This window comes from Scyliorhinus canicula, chromosome 1, assembly GCF_902713615.1.
Source record: "Scyliorhinus canicula chromosome 1, sScyCan1.1, whole genome shotgun sequence".
Lineage (NCBI taxonomy): Eukaryota > Metazoa > Chordata > Chondrichthyes > Carcharhiniformes > Scyliorhinidae > Scyliorhinus > Scyliorhinus canicula.
The window spans coordinates 48,535,191-48,551,415 of NC_052146.1; the positions used below are offsets into that span (position 1 = coordinate 48,535,191).

Consider the following 16,225-nt stretch of genomic DNA (forward strand, 5'->3'; position numbering starts at 1 on the left):
AGCTATATGCTACTGTCGTTTACTGAGTAAAATGCTGAATAATCTTTTTGTTGTCGGAAGAGATAATTTTACATTGAATTAAAATATCTCAAAATAATTATAAAAGCAAATAAATCAAATGTTTATGTATCACAATTGTCTTACAGAAATGGATGTAAGCAAACGTACAGTTTCAGATTGAGAGGTGTACAGGAGATTTTTAAAGGCTTTGTTAGCAGGCCTCAATAGGGACCAAACAGAGCAGGTTCTTTCCTGAGTATGTTTCTCTTCACGCTCCTTTGCACTGTTGCACAGGAATGTTCCAAAAAGGCAAGAATATGTATGCTGCACCAATTTAGCCTGGAATAAACAAATAGGAATGAATTAAAGCCATTTACGTTCAATTTTGTTAAGCTATTCCCAAAATCCATGTTCAATTTTAGTAGACTACTCCAGAGGGAAAGTACTAAACAAAAGACTTACAAGGAATGCTTCATTAAATTCAAACGAGCAAGGAAACTGCCTCTGTAATTGATGGACACAATCCAGCCATTGAAGAAACACAGGACAGCGTTCATTAAGATCATCTGAGTTTTCACCATGGCCACAGCGATCAGCAAATTTATGACCAAAATCCAGCCATTCTGTTTCCACAAGTACCTGAAAACCCTGTAAAATATGTAGCTGTTTGCATTAAAACTGGCGTAACAAGTGCATTTCAAAAATAGTGATATTGGTGGGTATCCAGTAAGATTCAAATATTTACGATCGCTCTGATTTTGGAACATGAACAAATACTACATATAGGTTAGTTTTTTTTGTTTTGGATACATATGTAATAATAAGGCCTCAAAACATGTTACTCGTCTGGCTCATCTGGTGATATGGGTTTATCACTTGAATAATCAGAGTAAGCCAAATGCTTTCAACGTATTTTTTGCATGCCTGAACAACAAATTATTTTAAAAGGCCATTTGGAATTTCAATGCCTATTTGTTCATTTTAAAAATGATGCCAAACAGATTCTATATTGAAATATTTAAATATGTACATCATTAGTAATTAGTGTTTTTAAATTAGGTATTAACGCTTTGAAAACAAACACAAAGAAAGCACGTGTTCAATAATTTTTAATTGCAATTTTTAAGTGCAGAATTTTCATTGCAAAACATGAACATTCGAGACTTGAGTGCATGCTATGCAAACGACACATTTTAATTAATTAAATCATTTCCAAATGTGTTCCTCCTGAAAGTTTTTCTTATTACACAAGCAAGACAGACTAATAAATTGCTTCAAATTTCAATTAAACACAGTTTTTAGAAATGTACGTGCTTTGCAATATTTGTAATATTTTCAAACTTTAACTCCTTTGATTGGCAGTGTTTCTGGACATCCATGAGGGCGTCAGCAGAATTGTCCTCAACCACAATTTGCAACCTCATCGCCTGGCATCTCCCCCACTCTCCGATTACCACCAAGCCTGGTTCAATGAAGAGTGCAGGAGAGCATGCCAGGAGCAACACCGGACATACCGAAAAATGAGGTGTCAATCTAGTGAAGCTACAAAACAGGACTACTATAACTGTCTGTATGGAGTTTGCACATTCTTTCCTTGTCTGCGTGAGTTTCCTCCCAGTCCAAAGATGCGCAGGTTAGGTGGACTGGCTATGTTAAATTGCCCATAAGTGCTCGAAGGTTGGGTGGAGTTACAGGGATAGGGTGAGGATTGGGCCTGTGTCTTTCGAATGGTCGGTGCAGACTCGATGAGCTGAATGGCCGCCTTCTGCACTGCAGGGTTCTAGATTCTATTTGAACAGTGGATCTAATCATCGCCCTTTGACATTCAATGGCATTACCATCGCGGAATCCCCCACAAGCAACATCCTGGGGCGTACCATTTATCAGAAACAGAACTGGACTAGCCATATGAATACTGTGGCTACCAGAGCAGGTCAAATGTTAGGAATCCTATGGCAAGTGACTCACCCACTGATCCCCCAAGGCCTGTTGGCTATCTACAAGGCACAAGTCAGGAGTGCAACGGAATACTCTCCCAGCTGCCTGGATGAGTGCAGCTCCAACAACACTCAAGAAGTTCGACACCATCCAGTACAAAGGAACCTGCTTAATTGCTGTCCCGTCCACAAACATTCAATCCCACCGATGAACAGTGGCAGCCGTGTATACCATCTACAAGATGCACTGCAGGAACTCACCATGGTAACTTAGGCAGCACCTTCCAACCCATGGCCACGGCTATCTAGAAGGACAAGAGCATCAGATACCTGGGGCCTCATCACCTGGAGGTTCCCCTCCAAGTCACTCACTACCCCAACTTGGAAATATATCACCTTTCCTTCACTGTCGCTGGGTCAAAATCCCAGAACTCTCTCCCTAACAGCTCTGTGGGTGTACCTACACCTCAGGGGGGATCTCAGTGGTTCAAGGAGGCAATTCATAACCAGCTTCTGAAGGGCAACTTGGGATCGACAATAAATGCTGGCCTAACCAGTGACACCCACATCCCACAAATGAATAAAAGTTAATAAATAAAAACTAACTGCTAATGTAACTCTTCAGCAGATAAAGTAGCTCTAAAACTAAACAGATACCCACCTCTATTGTTCTGTAATAAGGATCCAGCAATAATTTTGATAAAGCCACTATTTGTGGTGTACGGTCCCAGCCATCAGAACAGTGTACTAAAACAGGCCGCTGGTCACGGTCGACTGCATTAATTACAAGTAGCGCTGCTTTTAAAAGCATGGATAGATGCTGAAGCCATTTGGTACCTTCTAAAGCTGATAACCAACTGCTGAACAATCAGAAAAAAACATTTTACATTAATTTATATGTCCCTTTTTTCAAATGAACAAGGCAGTTAACATTGCTATTAGAGATTAAAATTTTCCACACACCTCTGTGGTCTTTTTTTCATTTAAAATACTGTTTTTACATATAATTTTCAAAAAAGTAAATTTACAGCATGATTAAAGATGATTTAAAGGAAAATCATTAGTTATATTGCCAAAAAAATAAATTACATTCACTTTCCATATAATTATAACATTATAGGCAAAAATTAAATTATTAAAGGTTTAAAACTTTTGAGTGAAGAAAAGATTTAAAACTTACTTGGCAGGATCTGGCATCTGTGTGCAAAGAAACCTCAATGACTGAAAACTCTTCCGAATAGAGTGAATGTTTGCCATACCCATGAACACTACTTCGCAGTTGGGGTAATATTCTGAAAGAGAAAAAGCGTTTGGGAAAAGTTACATATGAAAAAAATGATAAAAACCTTTTTCAACACATAACGAAGAGAGGTTGAGTAGACTGGGACTGTACTCGTTGGAATTTAGAAGGATGAGGGGGGATCTTATAGAAACATTTAAAATTATGAAGGGAATAGATAGGATAGATGCGGGCAGGTTGTTTCCACTGGCGGGTGACAGCAGAACTAGGGGGCATAGCCTCAAAATAAGGGGAAGTAGATTTAGGACTGAGTTTAGGAGGAACTTCTTCACCCAAAGGGTTGTGAATCTATGGAATTCCTTGCCCAGTGAAGCAGTTGAGGCTCCTTCATTACATGTTTTTAAGGTAAAGATAGATAGTTTTTTGAAGAATAAAGGGATTAAGGGTTATGGTGTTCGGGCCGGAAAGTGGAGCTGAGTCCACAAAAGATCAGCCATGATCTAATTGAATGGCGGAGCAGGCTCGAGGGGCCAGATGGCCTACTCCTGCTCCTAGTTCTTATGTTCTTATGGTCGTATTCTAACCCACCTAATTTTAATAATTACTTAACCATATTCCAGGATTTCCTGTTTCTGCACTTGCCAGTCCACAATAAAAAGCAGAAACTTAAGTATATCCAAATCCAATCAGAACAGAGGAAAAGTGCAAACCCAAGTACAACAGCAAACATTTCCCTTAGATTTTAGTGCAGTTATCTTCCTGCACAATACCTCGAACAGGATGTTCTTCATGGGCACACAACTATACTTGTTTTGAATGTTCATCTAAGCAAACGTTTCCAACTCTTTTCTGCCTAGTGTAAGCAAATGTACTCACACATTATGTAGCTCAAGCTGGGGCCTCTACTTTGTACCTTATGAACCCCCCCACCCCCGTAGCCACCGAAGTTGGCCATTCCCTCAATACAAAATGGAGGAATGCAAAGCTTGCAGGTTAAAATGGACAAAGTTTGCAGCACAAGCAGGCTGCACCAAGCCAATGTGTATTCTGTCTGCTAAGAGAGCAGACAGCACCGAAACGAACATTCCGCATACTAATGAGGCAATCTCCGGAATAGTTAACATAGTAATGGAACGATCCCAGGGACAATGGACACAAATAGGGAAGTGATTGCAACAGTGTATGGGAAGCCAGACACACCGGCACCAGCGGGGTTTGAAAACAAAGCACCTGAAGGCCCGCCCATCAACCGAGGGACAGCCTCAGTATTGGGGGGGGATTCAAACAAATCGATTGGGAAGCGACCCAATCGATTCCCAGCAGGTAAAGGATCTGCCCAAAAGGGCGCGAAGCCCTAGGACCTATAAAAGACAGGTCCCACACTTAGTTCGTTCTTCTTGACGAGCTCTCCTCTCTGGACCAGCCCTCGCGACCAGCCCTTTACCGAAGAAGACCTTAACAGAGAGAGAGAGGAGAGGTTTGGGACAGCAGCCGCCAGCAAGTAAGTGTCTCACAACGGTCGCTACCAGAGATAGACACTCCTGACCCCTTTTTAACCCGTACCAACCTGAAGTCTGCGGACCAGTGCAGAGCAAGAGGCCTTGTCCCCTGATCCGGCAATTCCTTTAAGATAAGTATTGGTTTATCTAGTGGTAAGAATAGTTTAGTCATCTTAGCGTGTGCATGAGTAGATTATAATTGTATTATAATAAACTCATTTGTTTGAACTAACTAATTGGTGTATGGTTTTCTTGCTTTGAACTTGACCTTGAAACTTGTGGCGGTATCTTAACGATACCTGGCGACTCCAGAGCTAAGTAACGAAACAGAGCCAAATCGAGTGTTAAGCACACACACCCAGAACGAGCAACACCCCCCAGTCCTATATGGTAGATTTTCCTATGAAGATCGCAAGATAATAATTACAGACTCTTTGACTTCATCCATCCAGTGTGAATCATCTAAATGGTTTTCAAAATAATTCTAGGGATTTTTCATCCACTATTCTTTCCAAAAGCCCATTCTAGATCTTGATCACTCTGCAGAATGCCCGGAGAACAGTCTCTATCTGAGTTTTATGAGTATGACCACATGCCCATTTATAATCCTCCAGCAACACTAAGTAAAGGGAGGCACGGTGGCGCAGTGATTAGCACTGCTGCCTCACAGCGTTGAGGACTCTGGTTTAATCCTAGCCCTGGATCACTGTCTGTGTGGAGTTTGCACATTCTCCCAGTGTTTGCGTGGGTTTTGCCCCCACAACGCAAAGATGTGCAGTGTAGGTGGATTGGCTACACTAAATTGCCCCTTAATTGGAAAAAAAAAGTTACATCAAGCAATTTTCCAGGTAAACCTGGTTACAAATGAGGTTTGTAAGACTGATATGTTTTGGAACAGTCTCTTTAACTTAGGGCAAGATAGAGAATGTGACTTGCTCCGAATTCAGCAGGCAAGAACAATTGGTGGTTCAGTTGTTGAAGGAGTCCCAGGTTGTTTTACAGGGAGGTAGGTGCAATTAATTCAGCAGCTGTACTGATAGTAGATAGACTGTCAGTCTCCAAGCCTCTCGGAGATGTTAGGAATGTTAGGTGCGTGATTCTCCCAACGGGGGACTGAGTGCTGACGCCGGAATGAAACCCAGAGTGTTTCACTTCGGCGTTGGAGGCCGCTCCTCGCCCCCTATTCTCCCTCCCCCCCGGGGGGCTAGGAGTGGCGGCGCGTGAATCCCGAGCGCTCGGCCTTGACGCTTGCATCAAAGTGGCACGCCGGGAATGACGCGGCCGGCGGCGCCGAAGTGACATCAGCCGCGCATGCGCGGTTGGCCGGCTCCAACCCGCGCATGTGCGGTTGCCGTCTTCCCCTCCGCTGCCCCGCAAGACATGGCAGCTTGATCTTGCGGGGCGGCGGAGGGAAAAGAGTGCGTCATTTACAGACGCCGGCCCGACGATCGGTGGGCACCGATCGCGGGCCAGACATCTGCTGAGCACGCCCATGGTGCTCGATCCTCCCTCCGCCCCCCCACAGGCCCCACACTCACCTGTCTTGCGCTGTTCACGCCGGCAGCGACCTGGTGTGGTTGGCGCAGGCGTGAACCGGTCGGGTTTGGCAGGCCGCTTGGCCCATGCAGGCTGGAGAATCGCCAGTCGCCATGAGAAACGGCGAGCGGCGATTCTCCAAGCGGCCTGTCGAATAACGCGACACGTCATTTTTGGGGGATGGGAGAATCGTGGGGGGTGCCAGGGCGGTGTGGCGTGATTCGCTCGGCCCTCCCGCGATTCTCCCACCTGGCGTGGGGAGTGGAGAATCGCGCCCCAGGTTTTGTAAATACTTATGCTTTAAACTGTCCATTTAATTGTAAGATAGAATGAAGGAGGTGATATATAGGATAGCTAATTTGCATTCTAACTTTTTTTAACATTCATTTTGGGGATTTGGGCATCACTGGCTAGACCAGCACTAATGCCCATCCCTAGTTGTCCTTGAGACTCTGAAAATGAAATGAAAATCACTTATTGTCACAAGTAGGCTTCAAATGAAGTTACCCCCTAGTCGCCACATTCCGGCGCCTGCTCGAGGAGGCTGGTAGGGTAACTGAACCGTGCTGCTGGCCTGCCTTGGTCTGCTTTCGAAGCCTGCGATTTAGCCCTGTGCTAAACAAGCCCCTACCTGCACTGAGCTGCAAATACACTCTCACTGCTATTTGGGTTGGGGGGGGGGGGGGGGGGGGGGAAGGAGAGGCAGCAAGGAAAGAGGGGTGGTAGTGGTCAGGGGATTGGGAGGTGCTGCCTAAGGCAAGTTCCTGCAGCGCAGCTTGCAAATCAGAGGTTCTCACATTTAGGTCCATGGAACCGCAGGGTTTTGCGAGAGGCCTCTAAGGATACTGCAGAAGCTCCAGCAGCCACATGACAAAAAGACAGTGTATATTTTTTTCAATCCAAAAAAAAAAAGCAGCCCACAAACTAAAATCAGTGTGGTCAGCTGAAGAAGCAAAGATTCGAGAAAGACCAATGGCCACATATCAAAACCAACAAAGAATCAAATTGACCAATCAGAAACCATCCTCTGAGCATTGCTTCTGATAGGCTAACTCATCAGTAGCCAATGCTCAGAGACAGGGCTCGGATGGGTTAATTTGATTTTCTTGTTAATTTGATTTTCTGATGCTGGGCAGAAAAGCAACTGAATGAGCAGAACAGCCACTTATGCAGCACAGAAGTGGTGGTAAAGCCAAGTACTCTTACTAAGTAAGAGAATTGTTAGCTTGGAGTTAGCTCCGTTGCCCTGGTGCCTGAAATAGCAGAAAGTATTCAAGTTCTTAAATAATGGTAATGATATATCTCACATCCTGAGAACGCATTTATAAAAAAAGAAAATCCCGGCAAATAAACTAAATTATATGTCTGGGGGGAGGGGGGGCTGTGGGATTCATTTGGGGGGGGGGGGGGGGGGATGGTGCGCTTTGGCAGGGGTTTCATGTGAGTGGGGCTTTGGGAGGGGATTAATATGAGGGGGCTAAAATGTGTTGTTGACATGATAAAAATGTTTGGGGTTCCCTGATGCTCTTGGGAGGTCTCAAGCGGGTCTGCAGCTGGAAAGGTTTGGGAAACAATGTTGTAGACGGTACACTTTGCTGCCACAGTTCATCCATGCTGTAAGGAGTGCCAATCAAGCGGGCTACTTTGTCCTGGATGGTGTCGCGCTTCTTGAGTGTTGTTGGAGCTGCACTCATCCAGGCAAGTGGATTCCATCACACTCCTGACTAGTGCCTTGTAGATGTGAACAGGCTTTGGGGAATCAGGTAGTGAGTTACCTGCCAATAATAAATACCTGCAGAAATAATTCCTGTGAAATACTGACATATATAAAGTACTCATGGTAGGAGAGATAAAGTAGAACATTCATTGCATTTGGGCATCAATAGACAACCTTTTGACCCAAAAAATTACCATTATTAGCCCCCTAAAGGCTGGTTGACCATTTCTATTAATCTTGAAATAAAATTTGAATCATTTTCAAATGTTCTATCCAGCATTACTATTTAGGTTTTCATGCTGATACTCACCAGGGCATTCACACCCACCACCCTTAGCCCTGTTAGCCACAGCTGCTGCATATGATCTAGCATCCAATATTAAAAGCTTATGTGGTGTACTGCATAAATTTTCTACTCCAACTGGATTAGTCATTGAAGAATCTGAAATGAAAAGACAATTAAACCTGATGCACAGCAGTGATACAAAGTATGAACAATACAAATTACATCACTGAAAGCACAACGAGAGCAATATGACATTAACCAGAAACACAAAATATATTCCACTTCTAATTAATATGCAAAAACAAACCATTACAACTCTTACCAAATTCTCCATCAGAAAGGTCACTACCATTAGAAAAATCTCGCATACAGTTGCCATTAACATGTTTGGTGGGACTGCTGTCCATGGCACAAGCTTTTGCAACAGACTGTATTAGGTGCTCATCATCTGCATTCCTCCATCCCCACCAACTGACTTCTGGTTGACCACAACGGGCAATCACTGCTCCGTTGCCCTGGTGCCTGAAATAGCAGAAAGTATTCAAGTTCTCAAATAATGGTAATGATATATTTGGTAACTAGATCTGGGAATTTGACCATGAAAGACTAATAGATTGTGTATGCTACACAATGTCCTAGATCACAGCCATAACTCAGTGGGGAAAGAATTGAACACAGTTCTGTATTTCATTTTGTTATTTCCCTATTTGAGGGCGGCACAGTGGCACAGTGTTTAGCACTGCTGCCAACGGCGCTGAGGTCCCGGGTTCAATCCCGGCCCTGGGTCACTGTCTGCGTGGTGTTTTCACATTCTCCCTGTGTCTGCGTGGATTTCACCCCCACAACCCAAAGATGTGCAGGTTAGTTAGATTGGTCACACTAAATTGCCCCTTCATTGGAAAAAAAAATTGGGTACTCTAAATTTGTAATGATTTAAAAAAAAACTATATGTTCGTGGGGGGGGGGGGATGAAATTAAATTTTTTTAAAAAGGTATTTTGTGCACCATGCAGAAACCAGTTTCAGAACATCAGTAGGATAGATCCAAGAACAAGATGTCTGCTTAGCAAATCCAAGAATGTTACCGGTCCTGGAAACATCCATGGAAAAGGATAAAATCCTTGTTTTTCTAAAAACAAGTGGGTATAATGAACGATTGCAAAGTGCGCTGGGATGTGCATTTGTGCCCACGTATGTCATTTCACTGTATTTCGAATCTTGGTGGCTCTGCTGTGAGGAGACAAAATTCAGGTGAAGTGTAAGAGGGCATCATCACAGATCTGTCCTCATAACTTTGTGCAGCAGGCTCGAGTGCCACTGATAGAAATTGATTGCTGTTGGTATTAAATGGGGGCTGAGGGGAAAATAAAATGATAGATAGAATAATCTCACAACAGGTGAGGTTATTATTTCTAACTGGGAACTTAACAGTGAGGACATTTTCTGCTAGGTTTGCCGACATAAATTGTCACTGCACATCAAAAGTAATTCATAAAGTGTGATGTGCTTGTAACATCCAGAAGACATGGTGTGGTCTATAACTGTATGTTCTTTTTGCTTAGGCATAGTCACAAAAATGATAATGGTTTAAAGAAAAACTGCTAAAACCTTTAGAAAAAGTGAAGGGTTTTAAATTTGTCATTTCTTTGAACTTCAATAGTTGTGAAGCACCTTTCTTATTTTTTTGTAAACAGAGGAGTCTTATAAAGAAAAAGCTAAAACAGCGGATAGGCCAGGTCAGCATGGTAGTAGTCCAACGTACTGTGTAAGTGCCGAAAAGGTGAGGACTTCCGGTTGCGGTGATGTGGAGCTAAGCCGCACGTTGGGTAGCTCCCGCTATTTTCGGTCTTTTGGGCTCTTTTAAGGGCCCGTAGCAGTACTGGTTGGACTTTTCCCCGTGTGGGAACACCTCCTCTAAGATTCTCCACTGGTGGATGGCCTGGACCAGGAGCGGAGTGGTCAAAAAAATCGGCTTTGGAGCAGAGAAAGGTGCGAGGCAGGAGAAGCAAGATGGTGGCGGGTGGGCAATCAGCAGCGTGGCAGCAGTGGGCGCGGGCGCAGCAGGAGCTGCTTCAGCGCTCCTTCAGGGAGCTGAAGGCAGAGATCCTGGAACCGCTTAAGGCCTCCCTGGACAAGCTCATGGCGACCCAGGCGGCTCAGGGTGCGGAGATCCGAGAGCTTCGGCAAAAGGCCTCGAAGAGCGAGGACGAACTCCCGGGCCTGGCAGTGAAAGTGGAGTCGCACGAGGCGCTCCACAAGAAGTGGTAAGCGAGGATGGAGGAGATGGAGAACCGCGCATGTCGGAAGAACCTGCGGATTCTAGACCTCCCAGAGGGGCTGGAAGGTTCGGATTTGGGGGCCTATGTGTCTATGATGCTGAACTTGCTAATGGGCGCGGGGTCGTTCCAGGGACCCTTGGAGCTGGAGGGTGCCCATCGGGTGCTGCTGCGGAAACCCAAGCCAAACGAGCCGCCTCCGGCGGTGCTGGTCCATTTTCACCGTTTCGTCGACCGTGAGTGTGTGCTGAGATGGGCGAAGAAGGAGAGGAGTAAGTGGGAGAATGCGGAGATCAGGATCTACCAGGGCTGGAGTGCGGAGGTGGCAAAGAGAAGGGCTGGTTTAATCGGACAAAGGCAGTGCTCTACAAGAAGGGGGTCAAGTTTGGCCTGTTACAGCCAGCACTCCTCTGGGTCACTTACAAGGGTTGCCAGCTCTACTTTGACTCTCCGGAGGAGGCCTGGGCTTTCGTCCAGGCAGAGAAGCTGGACTTGAACTGAGGACTGGGGGCTGGGGAACGGTGTACACAGCCCGGAGGCTCGGTCCTCCTTGGTATCCTTTCGCTTTTATTGGTTTTTGGGACTGTTATCTGTTTACTTGGGCGTTTTGTCACGTCTGTTTTTTTTCTTTCTCACTGGTTGAGAGTTTGGGAGTGGTTCGCGGTCCTGTTGGGTCATGTGCCCGTCTTTTCCCGCATGTTGGGTCGGGGGGGCGGGGCTCGGGATGGAAACGCGGCTTCTCTCCCGCGCTGGAGGAGCAGTGGGCGCGGTGGTTGTGTTGAACTGGGGAGGGTCATTGGGGTGGCGGGAGCAGCCGGGGTCAGCAGGAGTCGGCTGACTTACGGAAGTACAATGGAAGGGGTTACGCAGCTAGGTAGGCCCTAGCTTTGGGGCGGGGGGGGGGGGGGGGGGGGGGGGGGGGACCGGGTTGCTGCTGGAATGGCCGAGAAGGAGCTGGAGCATGTAGAGGGGGTCGGGATGGGGGTCTGTCGCCGTGTGGAACGGGCTGAGCGGGGATGTGGCGGACTGAGGAAGGGTAATGGCTAGTCGACGGGGGAGGGGGGCAGGTAGCCCCCTGATCCGACTGATAACCTGGAATGTGAGGGGACTGAATGGGCCGGTCAAATGGGCCCACGTGTTTGCACACCTGAAGGGGCTGAAGGCAGATGTGGCCATGCTTCAAGAGACACACCTGAAGGTGGCGGATCAGGTTAGATTGAGGAAGGGATGGGTAGGCCAAGTGTTTCATTCGGGGCTGGATGCAAAAAATCGGGGGGTGGCGATCCTGGTGGGGAAGAGGGTGTCGTTTGAGGCGTCGAATGCGGTGGCAGACAGCGGCGGGAGGTATGTGATGGTAAGCGGCATGCTGCAGGGGGAGCGGGTGGTGCTGGTCAACGTCTACGCCCCGAATTGGGACGATGCGGGTTTCATGCGGCGCGTGTTGGGCCGGATTCCAGATTTGGAGGCGGGGGGCCTGATAATGGGGGGGGGGGGGATTTCAACATGGTGCTGGATCCGCCACTGGATCGAACCAGATCCAGGACGGGTAGGAGGCCAGCGGCGGCTAAGGTATTGAGGGGGTTTATGGACTAGATGGGAGGGGTGGATCCATGGATGTTTGCGAGGCCGAGGGAATTTTCATACTTCTCCCATGTGCATAAGGCCTACTCCCGGATTGTTTTTTTCATTATGAGTAGGGCGCTGATTGCGAGGGTGGAGGATGCTAAGTATTCGGCGATAGCCATTTCTGACCATGTCCCGCACTGGGTGGACCTCGAGCTGGGGAGGAGAGACACCAGCTCCCGCTTTGGCGCTTGGAGGTGGGGCTGCTGGCAGACAAGGAGGTGGGCGGGCGGGTTCGAGGATGTATCGAGAGATACCTGGAGGCCAATGACAACGGGGAGGTCAGAGTGGGGACGGTCTGGGAGGCGCTGAAGGCGATTGTTAGGGGGGAGTTGATCTCCATTCGAGCCCACAGGGAGAGGAGAGAGCAGAGAGAGGGAGAGACTGGTGGGGGAGATGGTGAGGGTGGACAGGAGATACGCGGAGGCTCCAGAGGAGGGATTGCTCAGGGAGCGGCATAGTCTCCAGGTTAAGTTTGACTTGTTGACCACCAGAAAGGCTGAAGCTCAGTGGAGGAAGGCACAGGGAGCGGTGTATGAATATGGGGAGAAAGAGAGCAGGTGCTGGCGCACCAGCTCCGCAAGCAGGATGCGGCCAGGGAGATTGGTGGAGTTAAGGATAGGGGAGGAAATGTGGTGCGAAGGGGGGTAGACATTAATGGGGTCTTCAGGGACTTTTATGAGGAACTGTATCGGTCCGAACCCCCAGCGGAGGAGGGGGGGAATGGGGCGGGGTGCTTTTTGGACCGGCTGAGATTCCCAAGGGTGGAGGAGGGACAGGTGGAGGGACTGGGGGCGCCGGTTGAGCTGGAGGAGCTGCTCAAAGGGAGCATGCAGTCGGGGAAGGTGCCGGGGCCGGATGGGTTCCCGGTCGAATTTTATAAGATGTATGCAGACCCGTTAGGTCCCGTGTTGGTTAGGCAAGGCAAGGGAGGTGGGGGGGGGGGGGGGGGGGGGGGGGGGGGGGGGGGGGGGGGGGGGGGCCCTGCCCACCGACGATGTCTCGGGCGCTGATTTCCTTGATCCTTAAGCGGGACAAGGATCCCTGCAGTGTGGGTCATACAGGCCGATCTCACTCTTAAATGTAGACGCCAAGCTGTTGGCGAAGATTTTAGCCACGAGGATAGAGGACTGTGTGCCACAGGTTATCCACGAGGATCAAACGGGGTTCGTGAAGGGGAGGCAGCTGAACACTAACATATGGAGGCTCTTGAATGTTATAATGATGCCGGCGGGTAGAAGGGAGGCGGAGATAGTGGTGGCGTTGGACGCGGGGAGAAGGCCTTTGATAGGGTTGAGTGGGGGGTACTTGAGTAAGGTGCTGGAAAGGTTCGGGTTTGGGGAGGGGTTTGTCAGGTGGGTGAGGCTGTTATATGAGGCCCCGATGGCGAGTGTGGCCACGAATAGGAGGAGGTCGGAGTATTTTCGGTTATACCGAGGGACGAGGCAGGGGTGTCCCTTGTCCCCCCTGCTTTTTGAGCTGGCAATTGAACCCCTGGCCATGGCGCTGAGGGAGTCGAGGAACTGGAGGGGGCTGGTGCGGGGTGGGGAGGAACACAGAGTGTCGCTCTATGCGGATGACTTATTGTTATATGTGGCGGACCCGGTGGGGGGAAATGCCGGAGGTGATGAGGATTCTTAGGGAATTTGGGGATTTCTCAGGGTACAAGCTCAACTTGGGGAAGAGCGAGCTGTTCGTTGTACACCCGGGGGACCAGGAGGGGGGATTGGTAGGCTCCCACTAAAAAGGGCGGAAAGGAGCTTCAGGTACTTGTGGGTTCAGGTGGCCAGTAGCTGGGGGGCCTTGCATAAGCTTAACGTTACAAGGCTGGTGGAGCAAATGGAGGAGGAGTTCAAGAGATGGGATATGTTGCCGCTGTCTCTGGCGGGTAGGGTGCAATCAGTCAAGATGACAGTGCTCCAGAGATTTCTGTTCCTGTTCCAGTGCCTCCCCATCCTTATCCCGAAGGCCTTTTTCAGGCGGGTTAACAGGAGCATTACGGGGTTTGTGTGGGCGCACGGGACCCCAAGGGTGAGAAGGGTGTTCTTGGAGCGGGGCAGGGATAGGGGGGCTGGCGCTGCCCAACCTCTGTGAGCATTATTGGACTGCCAACGCAGCGATGGTGCGTAAGTGGGTAATGGACGGGGAAGGGGCAGCATAGAAGAGGATGGAGATGGCGTCCTGTGTGGGCATGAGCCTGGAGGCGCTGGTAACGGTGCCACTGCCGCTCCCTCCAACGAGGTATACCACGAGCCCCGGTGGTGGCGGCTACCCTCAAAATTTGGGGGCAATGGAGACGGCACAGGGGGGAGGTGGGGGCCTCGATGGGGTCCCCAATACGGGGGAACCACCGGTTTGTCCCGGGGAGAATTGATGGCGGATTCCTGAGTTGGCACAGGGCAGGTGTTAGGAGGTTGAGGGACCTGTTTGTAGACGGGAAGTTTGCGAGCCTGGGTGAGCTGGAAGGGAAGTTCCGGCTCCCCCCCGGGAACATCTTTAGGTACATGCAGGCAAGGGCGTTTGTCAGGGGGCAGGTGGCGGAGTTCCCTCTGCTGCCGCCACGTGGGGTTCAGGACAGGGTGCTCTCGGGGGTGTGGGTTGGAGAGGGGAGGATCTCGGCAACGTACCAAGTGATGCAGGAGGTAGACGAGGCCTCAGTGGAGGAGCTGAAGGGTAAATGGGAGGAGGAGCTGGGTGAGGAGATTGAGGAGGGGACATGGGCGGACACCCTGGAAAGGGTGAACTCCTCCTCTTCTTGTGCGAGGCTTGGCCTCATACAGTTTAAGGTGCTGCATAGGGCTCACATGACCGGGACAAGGATGAGCCAGTTTTTTGGGAGCGAGGACAGGTGTATTAGGTGCTGAGGGAGCCCAGCAAACCATACCCATATGTTCTGGGCATGCCCAGCACTGGGGGAATTTTGGAAGGGCGTAGCAAGGACGGTGTCGAGAGTGGTAGGATCCAGGGTCAAATCGGGCTGGGGGCTCGCAATATTTGGGGTTGCAGAGGAGCCGAGAGTGCAGGAGGCGAAAGAGGCCAGCATTCTGGACTTTGCGTCCCTAGTAGCCCGGCGGAGGATTCTTCTTCAGTGGAAGGATGCGAGGCCACCAAGCGTGGAGGCCTGGGTCAACGATATGGCGGGGTTTATTAAATTGGAGGGGGTGAAATTTGCCCTAAGGGGATCAGTGCAGGGTTCTTCAGGAGGTGGCAACTATTCCTAGATTTCCTGGCAGAACGGTAGAAAAAGGCCAGCAGCAGCAACCCGGGGGGTAGGGCCGTCTCTTTGTTTTGGGCTGAAGGGACGTGTATATATGTTCTTTGCTAATGACGGGCGTTAATTTATTTCTTAGTTTTTGTATGCATGGGGGGGGGTTTGTTCTTTCTGTTCTTGGTATTTTCTGTTGTTGATATTTTGTGAAAATCTGAATAAAAATCATTAAAAAAAAAGAAAGTGCCAAAAAGATGTTTCCAGATCTATAGTTGAAGAATAAGCAATTGCTCACAATGCAGAATAAAGGAAACCTTATTTAAATCAATTAGCAGCATATCATTCCAGCACATTCTTTCAAACCAACAGCATTTGGCACATTGGTTGAAGCAGGCCATGCTTTTCCGAAAAGCAGAACAGTATGTATTTAAGACACAAAAACTAGGCAAAATAACAAAAAACTCAAACTATAAAATTCATTTTTAGTTTTAACTGCATTAACTTTTCCTGCGAAGATTTTGTAAATTTTATTGTAGGTGACAGTCTGAAGAGGGAACCAAACTTGAGGCAGTGGAACAAAGAAATCGGAGAATACTACTCAAAATTGGGCAGAAAATTTCTCAAACATGGGAATTGAACTTCTTGTCAAATATTGCAGCAGATGCTGAAAGCACAAATACAGAGATCCGAGTCAAAATTATTGTGTGAGCCCAAAACTACTCAGATGAAATCAGCATCAAGTCAGATGGCCAGCTAAAGCTTAAACCAACTCACCAAAAAAGTAAAATTAAAGGTTTTGAACTTGGGTGAAGTCATAAATAACTGTGCAAGGACCGTTTACCTGAGAATTGCAATGCTAAAAAGGCATCTGAGGAAATATTTTTTCCGGTTAGACAATATTCTG

General features: G+C 48.2%; 1 protein-coding gene across 9 annotated transcripts in view; it reads right to left on the reverse strand.

Annotated features, from left to right (window-relative positions):
• mtmr3 (myotubularin related protein 3) overlaps window positions 1–16,225 on the reverse strand; it is a 139,803-nt gene that overhangs the window by 25,015 nt on the left and 98,563 nt on the right. For all 9 annotated transcript variants that reach the window (XR_005459876.1, XR_005459885.1, XM_038790405.1 and 6 more), the window contains 6 exons: window positions 8,538–8,737; window positions 8,240–8,371; window positions 3,118–3,229; window positions 2,599–2,797; window positions 463–648; window positions 169–339 (listed from right to left, as the gene is read on the reverse strand). Coding sequence is in view for 7 of the 9 variants with exons in the window: in XM_038790405.1 (XP_038646333.1) it covers window positions 169–339; window positions 463–648; window positions 2,599–2,797; window positions 3,118–3,229; window positions 8,240–8,371; window positions 8,538–8,737 (1,000 nt within the window). In the remaining 2 variants the exon portion in view is untranslated. The remainder of the gene's footprint in view (window positions 1–168; window positions 340–462; window positions 649–2,598; window positions 2,798–3,117; window positions 3,230–8,239; window positions 8,372–8,537; window positions 8,738–16,225) is intronic.